Source organism: Balaenoptera borealis (assembly GCF_965194805.1).
Source record: "Balaenoptera borealis genome assembly, chromosome: 19".
NCBI lineage: Eukaryota > Metazoa > Chordata > Mammalia > Artiodactyla > Balaenopteridae > Balaenoptera > Balaenoptera borealis.
Genome location: NC_138878.1, coordinates 67,425,293 through 67,441,015, shown reverse-complemented (window position 1 = coordinate 67,441,015; position 15,723 = coordinate 67,425,293). Strand labels below are relative to the sequence as shown.

The following is a 15,723-nucleotide window of genomic DNA, read 5'->3' as shown; positions in this document are numbered from 1 at the left end:
GGGAGACATTGCCAACACTTCCCCTTGGATGTTGGGGACCTGGAGACTTGGGGAGGAGATAGAACTGTCTGACTCCATCCGACACCTGAGAGCAGTGCTGGGGTTCACACCCGGGCCATCTGGGTCCCCAGCCCAGACAGTAACTGCTCTGGTCTCCTGTTCATAGGGAGCACCTGTGGTGTCACAATGCTACCTCTCAGCACCATCGAGGGCCAGGAAACGGAGGAGGTGCAGACCAAGCCGCCCGAGAAAGGAGGTGAGACACACATGGGGTGGAAAACTGTGTGCAGGTGGCAGTGGGGAGGGTCTGCAGGGCACGGCTGATGAGGAAGGGTTGACCCTGAAGCCTGATCCCAGCCCCAAATATCTCCCACTGGCTCTTCCTGGGAAGGGAGGGCCCTGAGGGGCACCCAGGATGGAACATCCCCGACATCCCCTCATGTCAGTGGGTCCTGTCTCTCCCCTGCTCAGAGCCTGCAGGGGTGTCTCCTGGGTCTCCTGGGAGCTGGAATCAATCTAGGCTCCTCTCTGTGATCTGGTCACCTGCCTGGACTGGCCCTGCATCCAGTTGCCAGGTCTAGGGGCTACCAGGTCATTTGTTTGGGATATGATGGAGGCCTGACCCAAGGATTTAGCTGAGGGGATGGGCAGGACTGGGGTAGGTTGTGGAGCCTGCTGGTGGCTTGGCCTCATGAGTGAGGGATGCTGGGTCTGTTGTCACGTTTCCTTTCTGAAACATCTTACTTTGCAATAATTTTATATTCACAAGAAGTTGCCGTAATAGTACATAGAAGTTCCATGGACACTTCATCCCATTTCCCCCAGTATTTTTATTTTATATGATGATAGTACAGCATCAAAACTAGCCCATGGATATTGGCACAATCCATGTGTGTTTTTACTTGTATTTCATCACATCTATAGCTGTGTGTAACCATCATACAAAACAAGATACAGGCCACTTTTTTAGCTACCTACTCCCTTACCAGAGGTGGCTACTTTCCAGCTTCTTGTCCAATCTTCCAGAATGTTCTATGCTCACGCATACAGACAAGGATGTGTATGTACCTGTTACTATGTATTTATGTCTGATGTACTGTGTGTACTGTATACGCCACTGCCAGTTCCCATTTTGTCTTGTTTCATTTAATTCTGATCTGGCACTTAGTATCTTCCAGTCACCATCCCAATGCTTTCCAAGCACCCAATCACTCGTGCTTCACAACTCTGTGAGGTTAAGGACAGTGATTGCCCCATTTTGCAGATGGGAAATCTGAGGGGTGACAAGGATGAATGATTAGCTCATGCTGGGATTTGAAGCGTCTGGCCTCGGGGTCTTTGACCTTAAGCCCTGTGTCCCCTGTCCATCTTGGGGACTCTTCCCCACAAGATGACAAGTTTGTGTTCCAGCTGCCTGGCATTCCATGGTCTATCTGTCCTGTACTGTAGTTTATTTAACCTGGTTCCTGCAGGTGGCCGTTCGGGTTATTCCCAGTCTTTGAGGAAAACAATAAATGCAAGTAGAAATAAGCTTATAGTTGGGTCATATTGCACACAGGGGAGTATATCCAGGACAATATGTCTAAAAGGGGGAATGGCTGCATCAGAGGAGGATGTGCATTTGTAATTTGGTGACTTTGACTGAATGGTCCTCCATAGAGAGGCGGATTTCCATCCCCAGCAGGAGTGTAGGAGTTTCTAAGAAAATATCTGGATTTGTTGGTAGCTTTGAAATATCAGGAGATTTCACTCTAAATCAGGACATCTGTCTTCTGTGGGGAAACTAGACAACTTTCTGGAGAGGCATCCCCACAGGCAGCAGCATATCAGCTATCCCTTCCTCCTGGACACGGGCTCCCCAGGCTGCCACCATCTCCAGAGCCCCCTGTTGTCTTACCCCAGCCCCTTCACTCACTGACATTCCCTCTCTGTTCCCTGTGGGCCTTCGGGATGCAATTTAATGCATGTCTGCAGGCACTGCTGTGCAACCTCCAGCAAGTGTCCTAACCTCTCTGTGCCTTCGTTTCCTCTCTAATGTTGGATTAATATAGTACCCATCTCAGAGAGTTATTATGAACAATCAATTAAGCTATGATGTGTAAAATACGTAAAAGAGTGCCTGACACATAGCAAGTACTTAACATATGTTAGTTCTTGTCAATGATTTTATGATGAAGATCTTATTATTATTGAGTTTCTCAAGCCTCAGAGGGCAAAATGGCCTCATGACTCTTTCCTCCTCTCTCAGCCCTGCTTTCTGAGAACCCTGATGAGCCACGAAAGAAGTCCACTGGAATGAAGGGAAGACTGTCATTCAGAGTCCTGCCGATCTGTCCCATGGTAAGCCTTCCTGTTTCCTCCCTCCAACCAGAAGCCCCTGGATTCTGAGAGCTCAGGCACATCTGCCAGCCTCTCTGCCCAGCAGAGACGCTTGGGTGGCTGGGTGCCCCTGTTCCCCCAAGGATGTGGCCCCATCCTCTGGGGGATGGTTTTCCTTGAGGATGCTGCCCTCTTTCCTGCCTCCTTCTCTTTCCTAATCCCTGCCTCTGCTCCAATGTCACCTCCTCCATGAAGCCTCCCTTGGACACTTCCTCCCCGTCTGGATCTAACCCCCTGCCTTGCTGAATTTTTTTCAGAGTAATTATTGCTACCTGAGAGCATACCTTCTATCTGTGTGTTCATCATCTGTCTTCCCTACTAGAGTAGTTCTGGGGGGGGGGCGGGGGCAGGAACCTGCTCTGTTGTTCAATGACATATCCCTGTGCATAGAACAGATGTGACCAGCGGTAGGCACTGTACGCAGGTGGGCTGATTAAATGGAGGAATGAATTAGGGAACGGTCCCTGCTGAGGCAGGCAGCTGTGGCTTTGTCCACCTGGATACCATTCCTCCTCCTTCTGCTAACACCCTTGATTTTTCTTGAGGGACCGCCTGTCTCTATGCATCTTGGATGGATTTGATCCCATCCTCAGACCGGCTCCAGGTATGCCCCTGACCAATCAGAGCCGGCAATGCCAAGGTTCCCCATGATTGGTTCCCAGCTGGGCACGTTGACTCAACCTTGGCCAATAAGGCATGTGCTCTGTCTCTGGGATTCTTAACAGGCAGGAGCGGAGCTTGGAGCGGCCCTGATGGGGAACCAGGGGTGCCACGGGGAGAGGTCAGGGGAGGCACAGGGTCAGGATGCTCGCAAGAACGCCTTTCCTATTAGAGCCTGCAGCAGTGCCAGGGAGGACTCTTTAAAAAATCTTCTTATTAGAAAAGAATATGACAATCAAAGATTTAAAAAAAAACAGTACAAAGATCATCCAAATTCACCGATTGTTATCATGTTTTCTATTTTCATGTTTTCTCATATTATATATATTCATATATATTCCTATAGGAATATATATATATAAAACTCTTCTCCCCTGTGTATCACCTTAGAAATAGAATATTCTCTTATCCAACTGTTGGCATGTTTTCACCTCTGGGCTTTTAACCCTGATACACACTTTTGTCACATCTGCTGTCCATATTCCAGGTTTGTTAATTTACTACATACTGTCTGCTTGGTGTTCTTTTTCCTCCTACGCAAGGTCCTGTGTAAGGACAGGTATAGTGCTTAGTAATGTATCTTTAGCCTCTTTAAGCTGGAAAATCCCCTCCGTCTTTCTTTGCCTCTTATGACACTGATGAGTCTGAAGGTCAAAGTCACACCTCGTACAATGTTGATTGCTTTTTTGGTTCTGTTTCGTTTCATTTCTTTGCTTGTTTGTTTTTTACTCTGTCCCCCTAATGACATTCAGGATAAGCTATGATCTCTGGAATATCACCTAAGTGATGCCCTGTCCTTCTCAGGACATCACATCTAGATGCACCCTAGGTCTGTCTGCCATCGTTGGTGATACGAATTTTGATCCACTCAGCTGAGATGCTTGTCCCTTTTCTCCACTGAATACTTTCTGATTTTTGTTTTCCCCATGCAACTAACTAATGAGATATCAGTGGGGAGACACTGTAGATGAACCAAATAATCTAGAAACAGAGAGCATTCTGATTGGTTCATTTCGGGTCCTGTGCTCACCAATGAACCAATCATCAGCTTAGGAGATGAGAACCCTAAAACTCTCAACCTGGGCCACATGCCCATGGGCGGTAGAAGTTCCCTACCTGTCCCCAACCACAAGAACAGAAGTATGGGGTGAAGCAGCTATTCTCAACCACAGGCAGTTTATCCCCCATGGGACACCTTCAGTGTCTGGAAAATTTTTCTTTGTCACAGCTAAAGGGATGGCGCTGCTGGCACCTGGTGGGTAGAGGCCAGAGAAGATGCTTAACATCCTGCAATGTACAGGATGCCCCCCTTCCCCGAAAGAATGATCTGACCCCAAAATGTCACTAGTGTGACACTAACGTTCTCTTCTTTCTTCTCTGTTCTCTGTCCTTCCAGCCAAGTGTTTGCTTCACCTATTACTTGGAACCGGATGACTCTGACTCTGATTCCCAGTTTCCTCCTGAACCTTCGAAACCTGACCCAAATTGCACCTTTGTGCCTCTGCCTGTGTTAGAGTTTCGTGAAATCAAGGTGTGTGAATGTCCCCTGTGCTGTCTCAGCTTTGTCACTGCTTCCTAATACCTGAGCTCCCTCTGCTTCCTGCTCTTGACTCAGCACCCTGGAATCATGCATGCTGGGCTACTGTGATGTAAAATCCCGAAATACAGCTGCTTAAATAAACCGAACTTGATGTCTCTCTCATAGCTGTGGTCTGTGTGTAAAACCCCACCGGTCGAGTTGGGCAGCCAAGGTCCTTTGACCTTGGTGCTCTGTGCCACGTGGCTGGAGAGTGCTCACCCCCCACATCCCGTCCACATTGTGGCTCAGGGGAAGGGGAGGAGGATGAGGGAAGGGGAAGACACACTTTAGTCCTTCAAAGGGCAACTCCTACAAGATGCCCAGATCACTTTTCCTTAAACCTCATTGGCCAGAACATAGTCACATGACCACATCTAGCTGCAAGAGATGCTGGAAAGTGTAGTCCTGTGCTCACCTAATAGCTTCTATTATTACAGCAGAGGAGAATGGATATTGTGTCCACCACTGACCAGGTCTGTTATGTTAATTTAGCCCCAGCACCAGGCTGTGATGAATACATGAGTGAATAAATGTATTCTTCAATTCTGTATCTCTCTCCCATTGACTAGGATTGCCTCCATTTTTACACAAATATTTAGAATGATGAACCTTCGAGCACTGACCATGTGGTAGGCACTGAGCTAATGTCTTTACACATTTTGATCCACTTAATTCTCACAACCATATGGCTGGTTCTGTTATTATCCATCTTTCCAAGATAAGAGAACAGAGGCACAGAGAGTTCATGTCACTTTCTTCAGGTCACACAGATCATAAGTAGCCAAGCCAAGATTCAAACCCAGGCAGGCTGGCTCCAGAGTCTATGCCCTTAACCATCATGGTAATAACCTCACACATGTGGACACTGGGACTTTCCCAGATGGTCACACAAGTGTGAGTGGAAGAGCATCTTCCAACATTCATACCTTCCAAGATTCATAGCATCCATTCACTTACCTCTTCAGATATTGCATAAATACTTGGGATATGCATGTAGCACTTATGTTTAGACACAGTAATGCCACTTAACTACAACAACAACAAAATCCACAGAAATTGTCGATTGAAGTAAAAATGCACAATGTGAGAGCTGTGAGTTTCAGTTTATTTGGGGACTTACTGAGGACTATAGCCCAGGAAGCAGCCTCTCAGAGAGCTCTGAGGAACTGCTCCAAAAGGTAGGTAGGAGGTCAGTTTCTGTGTGATTTTGGAGAAGGGGTCCTTGCAGTCAAGTACACACCTCATTACACGGCTACTGTTGGTTGGGACGAACGGACATATCAGTTAATGTGTTTAGTGCTTTTCTAAGTATGGGAGAATCAAAGAATCTTGGGTTATATTATTTTCTCCTGAACATATCTAATGTCTGAGGTGTAACCAAACCCAGGTTTGGCCACTTGCCGCTCATAAGCTAATAATTAAAGAGGCAAGTGTCAATAGAAAGGAAAGGTGCTTTAATCAGGAAAGCCGACAATCTGGGGAGATGGTGGACTCATGTCCAGGGACCAACTCCAAAGATTCTGTTCAGCCTTGACAGTTTTAAAAGGAAAAAATGGAGGAATCTCAGTGAATCATCGAGGCAGGAGGCTGGGTTCTGCATCATTCTCCATTGCATGCAGAACTGGCTGAGTCTCTCTTCAGATGTTATCTTGCCCACGTGATCTGCCTGCAGGATTGCTTAGGGGCACTATTGGGGGTAGAGAGCTAGTCATACTTCTTTTCATCTAGGAAAAGAATCGACAGGTTAGACAAGGCATGATGTGCATTCAGGAGAGCATAAGTCAGGAGTTGGTTTCAATTGCTTAGTGATCTCATTCCTATAATTAGGTTCTTTTAAGGTTAGAGGGGAACAGAAATGGACAAACAGGAAAGGGCCAAAAAAGCTGCATTCAGAGGGACCTTTCTGCCACTCAGAGTGCCTCACCCGGGTCTTAACCCTGAATTCCTTTCAGGGTGAACTGTAGGTGGTACGGAATGGTGGGCAACATCCTTTAGTTGGCAAACTTCAGGAGCAACAGCCACAAGGGGTCGTGGAGGTGGCTCTGCTGAGGTTTCTGGGCTCCTCCAGATGCCTGGTGGACGCTGGTCCTCAGCTCACCTAGGCTGGCTTCTCTTGGGGCACTGGGGAGACCTGGCCCTACTCCAGGTATCTTTCATCCTCCAGCAGGCTTGCCTGGGCATGTTAATCTTCATGGCGGTGGTAGAGGCACAAGAGAGAAACAAATACCAGTTTCACAAATACTTTTCAAGCTTCTGCTTGAATCACATTTTGCCAGCATCCCTTTGGCCAAAGCAATTCCATGGCCAAGTGCAAATTCAGAAGAGGAGGGCACTACACACTTAGGGGGCAACAGGTTTGGACATGGGGGAGGGTAAAAAACTGGGGCCATGTTTGCAACCTAACACAAGGCAGGATTGTGATCATATCCGCAAGTTGCATCAACTCCCACCTGTCAGAACACAAGAGGATTCACCAGCCAGGCACCTGGGAAGGAAGCCAGGAATGTGGGAGAGCCTCCACCTGCCAGGTGGCCCTTCTCAAGAGTCAGAAAAGTCTCTGGGAGGATATGTTATCAGTGTGAGGGATGAGGAAAGACTTCCTGTGTGAGTCAAGTGTTCAGAGACATCAGAGCATGCTTCCCAGATAGAAACCCTACAGGTGTCCTGAGTGTGGGAAAGCTTTCACTGAAGGCTCGACTCTTAATAATCACGGGAAATTCCACACCGCAGGGAAGCCGTGTGCATGCACCAAAGGTGGGGTCCTTCGGGCAGGTCTCCTCCCTGACGCACCACCAGAAAATTCATGTTGGAAAAGACTGTAAACTCTCCCGGTGTGAAAAGACCTTTAGCTGGAATGCACGCACAACCCCCAGTGCAGGTAAAATGAGGGAACCTATGTGGGTGGAGATTTCCTTCACTTCTCCTCAGAAGTTTTCTGGTAGACCAGACGTTCTCATTTGGGGTGATACTCCACCGCCCCCTCCTGGAATTTCCCTGCAAGTTTGGGGATATTTCTGGTTGTCCAAAATTGGTGTTGCTACTAGGTTGTAATCGATAGAGACCAAGGATCCTCTAAACATGGTGCAATACACCAGGAAACCCCCTGCACAGAGAATGTTCCGGCCCCAAATGTCAATGTCAATAGTATCATTACAGAGAATTGCATTTGAGAAGGAATTCAGGTTTAATTTTCTTGCTCTCCAACACAGTAATCACTAACTAGCTGCATGAGGCTACTTCAGTGTAAACGAATCAATCTTGTATAACATTCAAAACAGAGTTTCTCGGCTGCTCCACGAACGCTTCCGTGGCCAAACCTGGCCAGTGGCTACTGCACTGGACAGTGCAGATGCAGAAAATTTCCAAAGTCATAGAATGGTCTGTCTCAGGACTGCTTTAAATCTCGTAGGCTATCAGAATTATCACAAAGTGTAGCCCCCAGAAAGTGAGGATGTGGGCTTGGTGCTGTGAGAGACTGAAGAAGCACAGCCAGATGGAACATCTTATCAATGGCTCTTGGAGACTCCTGGCTCCATGCACGGTCTTCTGGGCAGTTTGAGTCTCAGCGTGGCCAGTGCCCTGCCCGCAGGACAACCCCTCTGCCTGGGGCAGATTAACCAGTCGGTTACTGATAATGTAGATAAATGCTAACATTTCCTGGGCACTTTCCACCTGTCAGGTATGGTGCTGAGCATAGAAGATCTTATGTAACCTACACCAGAGTCCTATGAAATAGGAACTAATATGATCCCCAATTTGTAGGAGAGAAACCCGAGGCTTATGAGAGGTGTTTTTAAAGGTTGTTATTTCAAATTTTGCACATATATCAAGAATCTATTCTTATTTTTATATTACACTCTTTCAATCCACAGGATTCAAATTTTCATAAAATATTTCTTTTTTTTTTAAAGTATATATGTTCGCATTTCTGTCCAAACAACACTTTTTACAGGAACTTCTTGGCTTTATCTACTCCAGGGTCTGGCACAAAAAAATTCTCTAGGTCAGGGATGGGCAGACTCTGGTCATCCAGCCCACAGCCTGTTGTGTAAATAAGGGCTCATTGCCACAAGTACACCCATTCTTTACCTAACGTCTGGGCTGCTTTCATGCAAAGCAGAGTAGCTGCTACACAGACCCGATGGCCCAGAATTCTAAAGTATTTGCCATGACATCCTTGACAAGAAAGGTGACTGACCTTGCTTCGAATAGATGCCAAACTGAAATCAATACGGGTGAAGGTGTGAGAATGGTTAGAAAAAGGAGGGAAAATCGTGAACTATTGCAACTGTGATGCACCGTGTAAAAGATATTTTGTGTCTGAGTCCAGGGCACATGCTACATACATGTGTTCCTCCGTGTGTGGCGTGTGTTTGCTCATATTCGAAGAACAAGTTTAGAAATACTACGTACTCTTATTACCTGCACAAGTAATTCTCAACCACTGAAAACCTGCCCAGGGCGACCTCCTAAATTGCTTTCCCTAACGAACGAGGCGAAGAGGCCCCCGACCCTCCCCACTAACAACGGAATCGCAGCGAACACTCTGACGCCTGTGCTGGTGTCAGAGACAGTTTTAACCACCTGACTTGTGTTTGCGGGCGGGGGTTGGGGGGTGTGCGTGTCGCCGAGCAGCTCAGCCCTGTTCATTCGCGCGAGTTTGTCCACCGCGTCCCCGGGCATCTCCGGAGCCAGCGCTGCGCGGGCGCCAAGGACAAGCACTGAGCAAGCCCGCCCGCTCCTGCCCAGCGGCGCCGCCGGAACCCGGGTCCGGAGGTCAGTCCCGCGGCCGCAGCTCCGAAGGGTCTGCGCCATGGGGCGGGGGCGCAGCGCGGGCGGGGGGCGGCGGGACGGCGCTGCGGGGTCTCCGCGGGGAGAGCGGCGCGCCCAGGGAGGACGCGCGGGTGAATTCTGGGGAGTGGGGCGCAGGAGCTGCTGTCTAGGAGCCCCTGAGACCCGACGGTGCGCGCGGTGGGGCCCCTTGAGGAGCCCGCGTCTCCCCTGAGGGCGGTCGGGACGCTCAGGTCCTCGTGAGCCGCAGGGCGACTCCAGGTCCGAGGATTTCTCTGGCCACTGGGAGGAGGGAAGAGTGGAGGGGACAGAGGAGGCTGGGGTGTCAGTAGTAGGGGTGGCGGGGACTCCGTCCAGGACAGGTGGGGGAGGCGCCCGGGTCCTGGTCCTGAGGTTTAGGGGGCAGGAGGGGCGGACGGGGGACTTTGTAGTTGGATGGAGGAGGCGGGCGGAACAGGTTTGCTCTGCACACCAGAGAGGCCGCTCGGGTATCGGGGGGTCAGGTAGCGAACCGGCCAAGCAGAGAATCGGAAAATGAGACTGCAGGGGGTCCAGAGGGTAGTTTGAGGGATGAGGAGCGGGGGGAGCCCCTCCGGTTGTGTTGGGGGGTTCGCTGAGACGCATAAGAGGTTTGCAGATGAGAAGGGCCTTTGGAAAACAGCTTTTGAGCCTCCAGCGCTTCTGTGCGCCTGCGTGCTGCGGGTGGGGGCAGGGAGCCTGTTTGGGGCGCGCATCTTTGAGGGGCAGCCTCGGGGGGGTGGGCCCTGGGTGAAACTGGGGGTGGGCCCTGGGTGTCAGCCAGAGGGAAACTGTGTTGGAGAGGGTGACGTGTATTTTCAGTTTCTGCGTCTGCAGTTGTGTGTGCCCCGAGTGTGTGTGTGTGTGTGTGCGTGTGCATGTCCAGGACTGCCTGTGAGGAGGGCATTCAGTACTGACAAGCACGCCTGCCCACGGAGGAGGCGGGGGTCTCTGAGTTGCCCTGGAGCGTGTCTGCAGGTGTGCTTGCGTGGTCATGCCCTGGTTTCCCCAGCGCTCATCTGAAAATGTGTGTCTCTAACAATTGTGTGTGTGTTTATCAGGCCAGGTGTTCCCGCTCTTTGACGCACCTTGTATTTGCACGATTATGTGTGAGGGTCTGTGATGGGTCTCATGCTTCTTAAAAAGGCTTAGAGGGAGAGGTGTTGACTCTAAGTTACCAGATAATATGTTCTGAGTATGTGTGCATATTTAATCATATTTAATCGTCATGTTTAATCATTTATAGTCTTCATTTTCATGGAGGGGAAAACTGACAGCACAAGAGGTTAAATAACCCCAGAATCGGGGCTTGCCAGGTAAAATACAGGATGGTTTCTTAAATTTGAACTTTAGACAAATAATGAATTACCTTTGGGTATAAGCATGTCCCAAATATTTCATGGGACTTGCCTATACTTAAACATAATTTAGAAAACTAAATAAAAAATGATTTTTATGTAGACATGACCCATGCAGTGTTTGAACATACTTATACTAAAAAATGTTTTGTGTATCTGAAATTCAAATCTCAGTTTGCTGTGTATTTCTTGTAATCTTGTTGTTGTTAAATCTGGCGAGCTTGATCCTTGAGATCTCTCGGCCAGTGACCGGCAGGCTGGAACCGCTCAGTGCACCCTCCAGACACACTGGCCCAAGTCCCGCCCAGGGTAAAGCTGGGGTGCAGGCGGGGCCCCAGGACCCCACAGCTGAGCCTGCTGCTAGGCACCGTTGCAGCAGTGCTGGCCGCTCCCCGGGGGCTGTGGTGAGGGGTCTGTGGACCGGCCCCCTCGTCTTCACAGCAGTCCTGAGAGTCAGTCACTTAAGCATCCTGTACCAGAAGAGGCCCCTGAGGACAGGGAAGAGAGGTCCTGGTCTGAACCATTTGGTCAAGCTGCAGTGTAGCCTTAGGACCGGGCTGAAATACAGCACTGGGAATGCTGGCCATGAGTGTGCTTATTTAGTGCCTACTGTATGCCAGACACCAGAGGCCCAGTGCCTGCTGTATATGCCAGACACCAGAGGCCCAGTGCCTGCTGTATATGCCAGACACCAGAGGCCCTTTTGATATCCAGTTAACTGACATTCACCTTCAGGGTCCCCGCACTTCGTGTCATAATATTTCTTGTTTTTCTTAAAGGGGCATAAACACCAGACCCATGACCCCTGCCCTTGCCCTTGCCAGGTGCCATGCCAAATGCTCTCCCCAGATCACGCACTGGGCCTTGGAAGAACACTAGAGGGAGGCATTGCCAACACTCCCCTTGGATGTTGGGGATCTCAAGACTTGGGGAGCCATCTGAGTCCCTCCGACACCTGAGAGCAGTGCTGGGGTTCACACCCGGGCCATCTGGGTCCCCAGCCCAGGCACTGACTGCTCTGGTCTCCTGTCCATAGGGAGCACCTGTGGTGTCACGATGCTACCTCTCAGCACCATCGAGGGCCAGGAAACGGAGGAGGTGCAGACCAAGCCGCCGGAGAAAGGAGGTGAGACACACATGGGGTGGAAAACTGTGGGCAGGTGGGAGTGGGGAGGGTCTCCAGGGTAAGGCTAATGGGGAAGTATTGACCCTGAAGACTGACTGATCCCAACCCCAAGTATCTCCCACTGGCTCTTCCTGGGGAGGGGGTGCCTTGAAGGAAACCCAGGATGGAACTCCCTGACATCACCTGATGTCAGTGCATCCTGTCACTGCCCTGCTCAGAGGCTGCAGGGATCTCCTGGGAGCTGAATGAATTTGGGCTCCTTTTTGTGGCCTGGACACCCCTGTTGTCTTACCCCAGCCCCTTCACCTACTGGCATTCCCTGTCTGTTCCCTGTGGACCTTTGGCTGCAATTTAATGCATGTCCGCAGGCACTGCTGTGCAACCTCCAGCAAGTGTCCTAACTTCTCTGTGCTTTGGTTTCCTCATCTCTAAAGTGGGATGATGAGAGTAGCCATCTCAGAGAGATATTATGAACAACCAAATAAGCTATGATGTGTAAAATATTTAAATGCGTGCCTGGCACAAGGAAACTACTCCACACATATTAGCTCTTGCCAATGGTTTCATAATGAAGATTTTATTATTATTGAGTTTCTCAAGCCTCAGAGGGCAAGATGGCCTCATGCCTCTTTCCTCCTCCCTCAGTCCTGCTTTCTGAGAACCCTGATGATCCACCAAAGAAGCCCATCAGAATGAAGGGAACAATGTTATTCAGAGTCCTGCCGTTCTGTCCTGTGGTAAGCCTGTTTGTTTCCTCCCTTTGACCAGACTCCTGAGTTCTGAGAGATCAGGAACTTCCTTCGCCCAGCAGAGACCCTTGGGTGGCTCGGTGCCCCTTGTCCCTCCCTCATGCCAGATGTGGACCCATCCTGTGGGGGACAGTTTTCCTTGAAGATGCTGCCTGCTTTCCTGCCTTCTTTTCTTTCCTAATTCCTGCCTCTGCTCCAATGTCACCTCCTCCATGAAGCCTCTCTTGCTCACTTTTGCCTCATTTCTCCCTAACCCCTTGCTTTGCTCAATTTCTTCAGCGTTATTATTGCTACCTGAGAGCATACCTGTATCTGTGTGTTCATCATCTGTGTTCCCTACTAGAGCGGTTCTTGGGGAGCAGCAACCTCCTCTGTTGTTCAATGGCCTAGAACAGATGTATCCAGCCTTAGGCACTGTATACACATGGGCTGATTAAGTGAGGGAATGAATTACGTAAAGGTCCCTCCTGCGTAGGCAGCTGTGGCTTTGTCCACCTGGACACCATTCCTCCTTCTCCTACTAACACCCTTTATTTTTCTTGGGGGACCACCTGTCTCCATGCCCTTCAGATGGATCTGATCCCATCCTCAGACCAGCTCCAGGTATGCCCCTGACCAATCAGAGCCAGCAATGCCAAGGTTCCCCGTGATTGTTCCAGGCTGGGCACGTGACTCAACCTTGGCCAATGAGGCGGCTGCTCTGTCTCTGGGATTCTTAACAGGTGGGAGGGGCGTTTGGAGCGGCCCAGATGGGGAACCAGGGGTGCCGCGGGGAGAGGTCAGGGGAGGCACAGGGTCAGGATGCTCTCAAGAACACGTTTCCTATTAGTGCCTGCAGCAGTCCAAGGGAGGACTCTCTAGAAATGTTATTACAAAAGAATGTAAGAGTCACAGATTTTGCAAAGCAGTACAAAGATCATCCAAATTCACCAATTGTTAATATTTTTCTGTTGGTATGTTTTCTCTTGTAAATATAATATGTATATTATATGTATATAATATGTATGTTATATATATATGTATATATTCCTCAGTGTGTATCACCTTAGAAATAGAATATTCTCTTATATAGTGTGGTTTTGAAGACCAGAGTCACATCCTGCCTCATACTAATGTTTTTTGTCGTTGTTCTATGTGGTTGTTTTTTACCTTTTCCCCCAATGAGATTCAGGGTAAGCTATGATCTCTTCAATACCACCTAAGTGATGCCCTGTCCTTCTCAGGACATCACATCTAGATGCACATGAGGTTTTGCATGTGAGAAGGAATTCAGGTATAATTTTCTTGCTCTGCAACACAGTAATCACTAACTAACTGCCTGAGGCTACTTCAATGTAAATGAATCAATCTTAAAAAAAATTCAAAACACGGTTTCTCAGCCACTCAGGGCAGGTTTCAGTGGCCAAATGTGACCAGTGGCTACCGTACTGGACACTGCAGATACAGAACATTGCCATGGTCACAGAAGGTTCTGTCTCAGGACTGGGTTAGATATCTTATATTATCAGAATTATCACACAGTGTAGCCACCAGAAAGTGAGGATATGGGCTTGGTGAGAGCTTTTTTATTTTAAGGTTGTTATTTCAAATTTTGTACATAATCAAGACTCAATGGCTATTTTTATATTACACTCTTTTGATTCTCAGGATCTATATCTTCATAAAGTATTTCTTTTTTAAAAGAAAAACAACAAAGTGTATCTATTCACATTTCTGCCCAAACTGCTCTTTTGCCAGAGAGCAGCTTGGCTTCCTCTACTGCAGGAGCTGGCACAGAAAATTCTCTGGGTCAGGAGTGGGCAGACTCTGGCCATGCAGCCCACAGCCTGTAGTGTGAATAAGGGCTCATTAGCACAGCCACGTCCATCCTTAGGTAGAGTCTGGGCTGCTTTCCTGCAAAGTCCAGTAGCTGTGACACAGACCTGATGGTGCACAAAGGCTAAACTATTCGCCATGACATCCTTGACAACAAAGGTGACTGATCTTGCTTTGAATAGATGCCAGACTGAAATCAATATGGGTGAAAGTGTGAGAATAGTTAGAAGAAGGAGGGAAACAAACTGCTGTGACTGTGATGCAGTGTAAAAGATATTTTGTGTTTGGGTCCAGCACACATGCTACATACATGTGTGTCTATGTGTGTGGCGTGCGTTTCTTCATATTTCAGTAAGAAGTTTAAGAAACACTACTTACCCTTATTACCTGAACAACTGATTCTCTTCCACCTAAAACGTGCCATTGGCGACCTTTTATATCGGTTTCTCTAACCAATGAGGATGAGGAGGCCCCTGACCTCCCCCAATAATGAAACTGAAGGGAACACTCTGAAACCTGTGCTGGTGTCAGAGACTGTTTTAACCACGTGACTTGTGTTTGGGGCCGGGGATGGCGGGGGGTGCTTTGCGTGACGCTTAGCGACTCAGCTCTGTTCATTCCTGCGAGTTTGTCCACAGATTCCCTGGACATCTTCGGAGCCAGCGCTGCGCGGGCGCCAAGGACAAGCACTGAGCAAGCCCGCCCGCTCCTGCCCAGCGGCGCCGCCGGAACCCGGGTCCGGAGGTCAGTCCCGCGGCCGCAGCTCCGAAGGGTCTGCGCCATGGGGCGGGGGCGCAGCGCGGGGCGGGGGGCGGCGGGACGGCGCTGCGGGGTCTCCGCGGGGAGAGCGGCGCGCCCAGGGAGGACGCGCGGGTGAATTCTGGGGAGTGGGGCGCAGGAGCTGCTGCCTAGGAGCCCCTGAGACCCGACGGTGCGCGCGGTGGGGCCCCTTGAGGAGCCCGCGTCTCCCCTGAGGGCGGTCGGGACGCTCAGGTCCTCGTGAGCCGCGGGGCGACTCCAGGTCCGAGGATTTCTCTGGCCACTGGGAGGAGGGAAGAGTGGAGGGGACAGAGGAGGCTGGGGTGTCAGTAGTAGGGGTGGCGGGGACTCCGTCCAGGACAGGTGGGGGAGGCGCCCGGGTCCTGGTCCTGAGGTTTAGGGGGTAGGAGGGGCGTACGGGGGACTTTGTAGTTGGATGGAGGAGGCGGGCGGAACAGGTTTGCTCTGCACACCACAGAGGTCAGTTGG

General features: G+C 49.7%; 1 protein-coding gene across 3 annotated transcripts in view; it reads left to right on the top strand.

Moving 5' to 3' along the window:
- The window catches only part of LOC309616884 (uncharacterized protein), a 60,944-nt gene that overhangs the window by 22,382 nt on the left and 22,839 nt on the right, over positions 1–15,723 (top strand). For all 3 annotated transcript variants that reach the window (XM_082368216.1, XM_082368215.1, XM_082368214.1), the window contains exons 6-8: positions 167–256; positions 12,557–12,648; positions 15,114–15,219. In XM_082368216.1, coding sequence (XP_082224342.1) covers positions 167–256; positions 12,557–12,648; positions 15,114–15,219 — 288 coding nt within the window. The remainder of the gene's footprint in view (positions 1–166; positions 257–12,556; positions 12,649–15,113; positions 15,220–15,723) is intronic.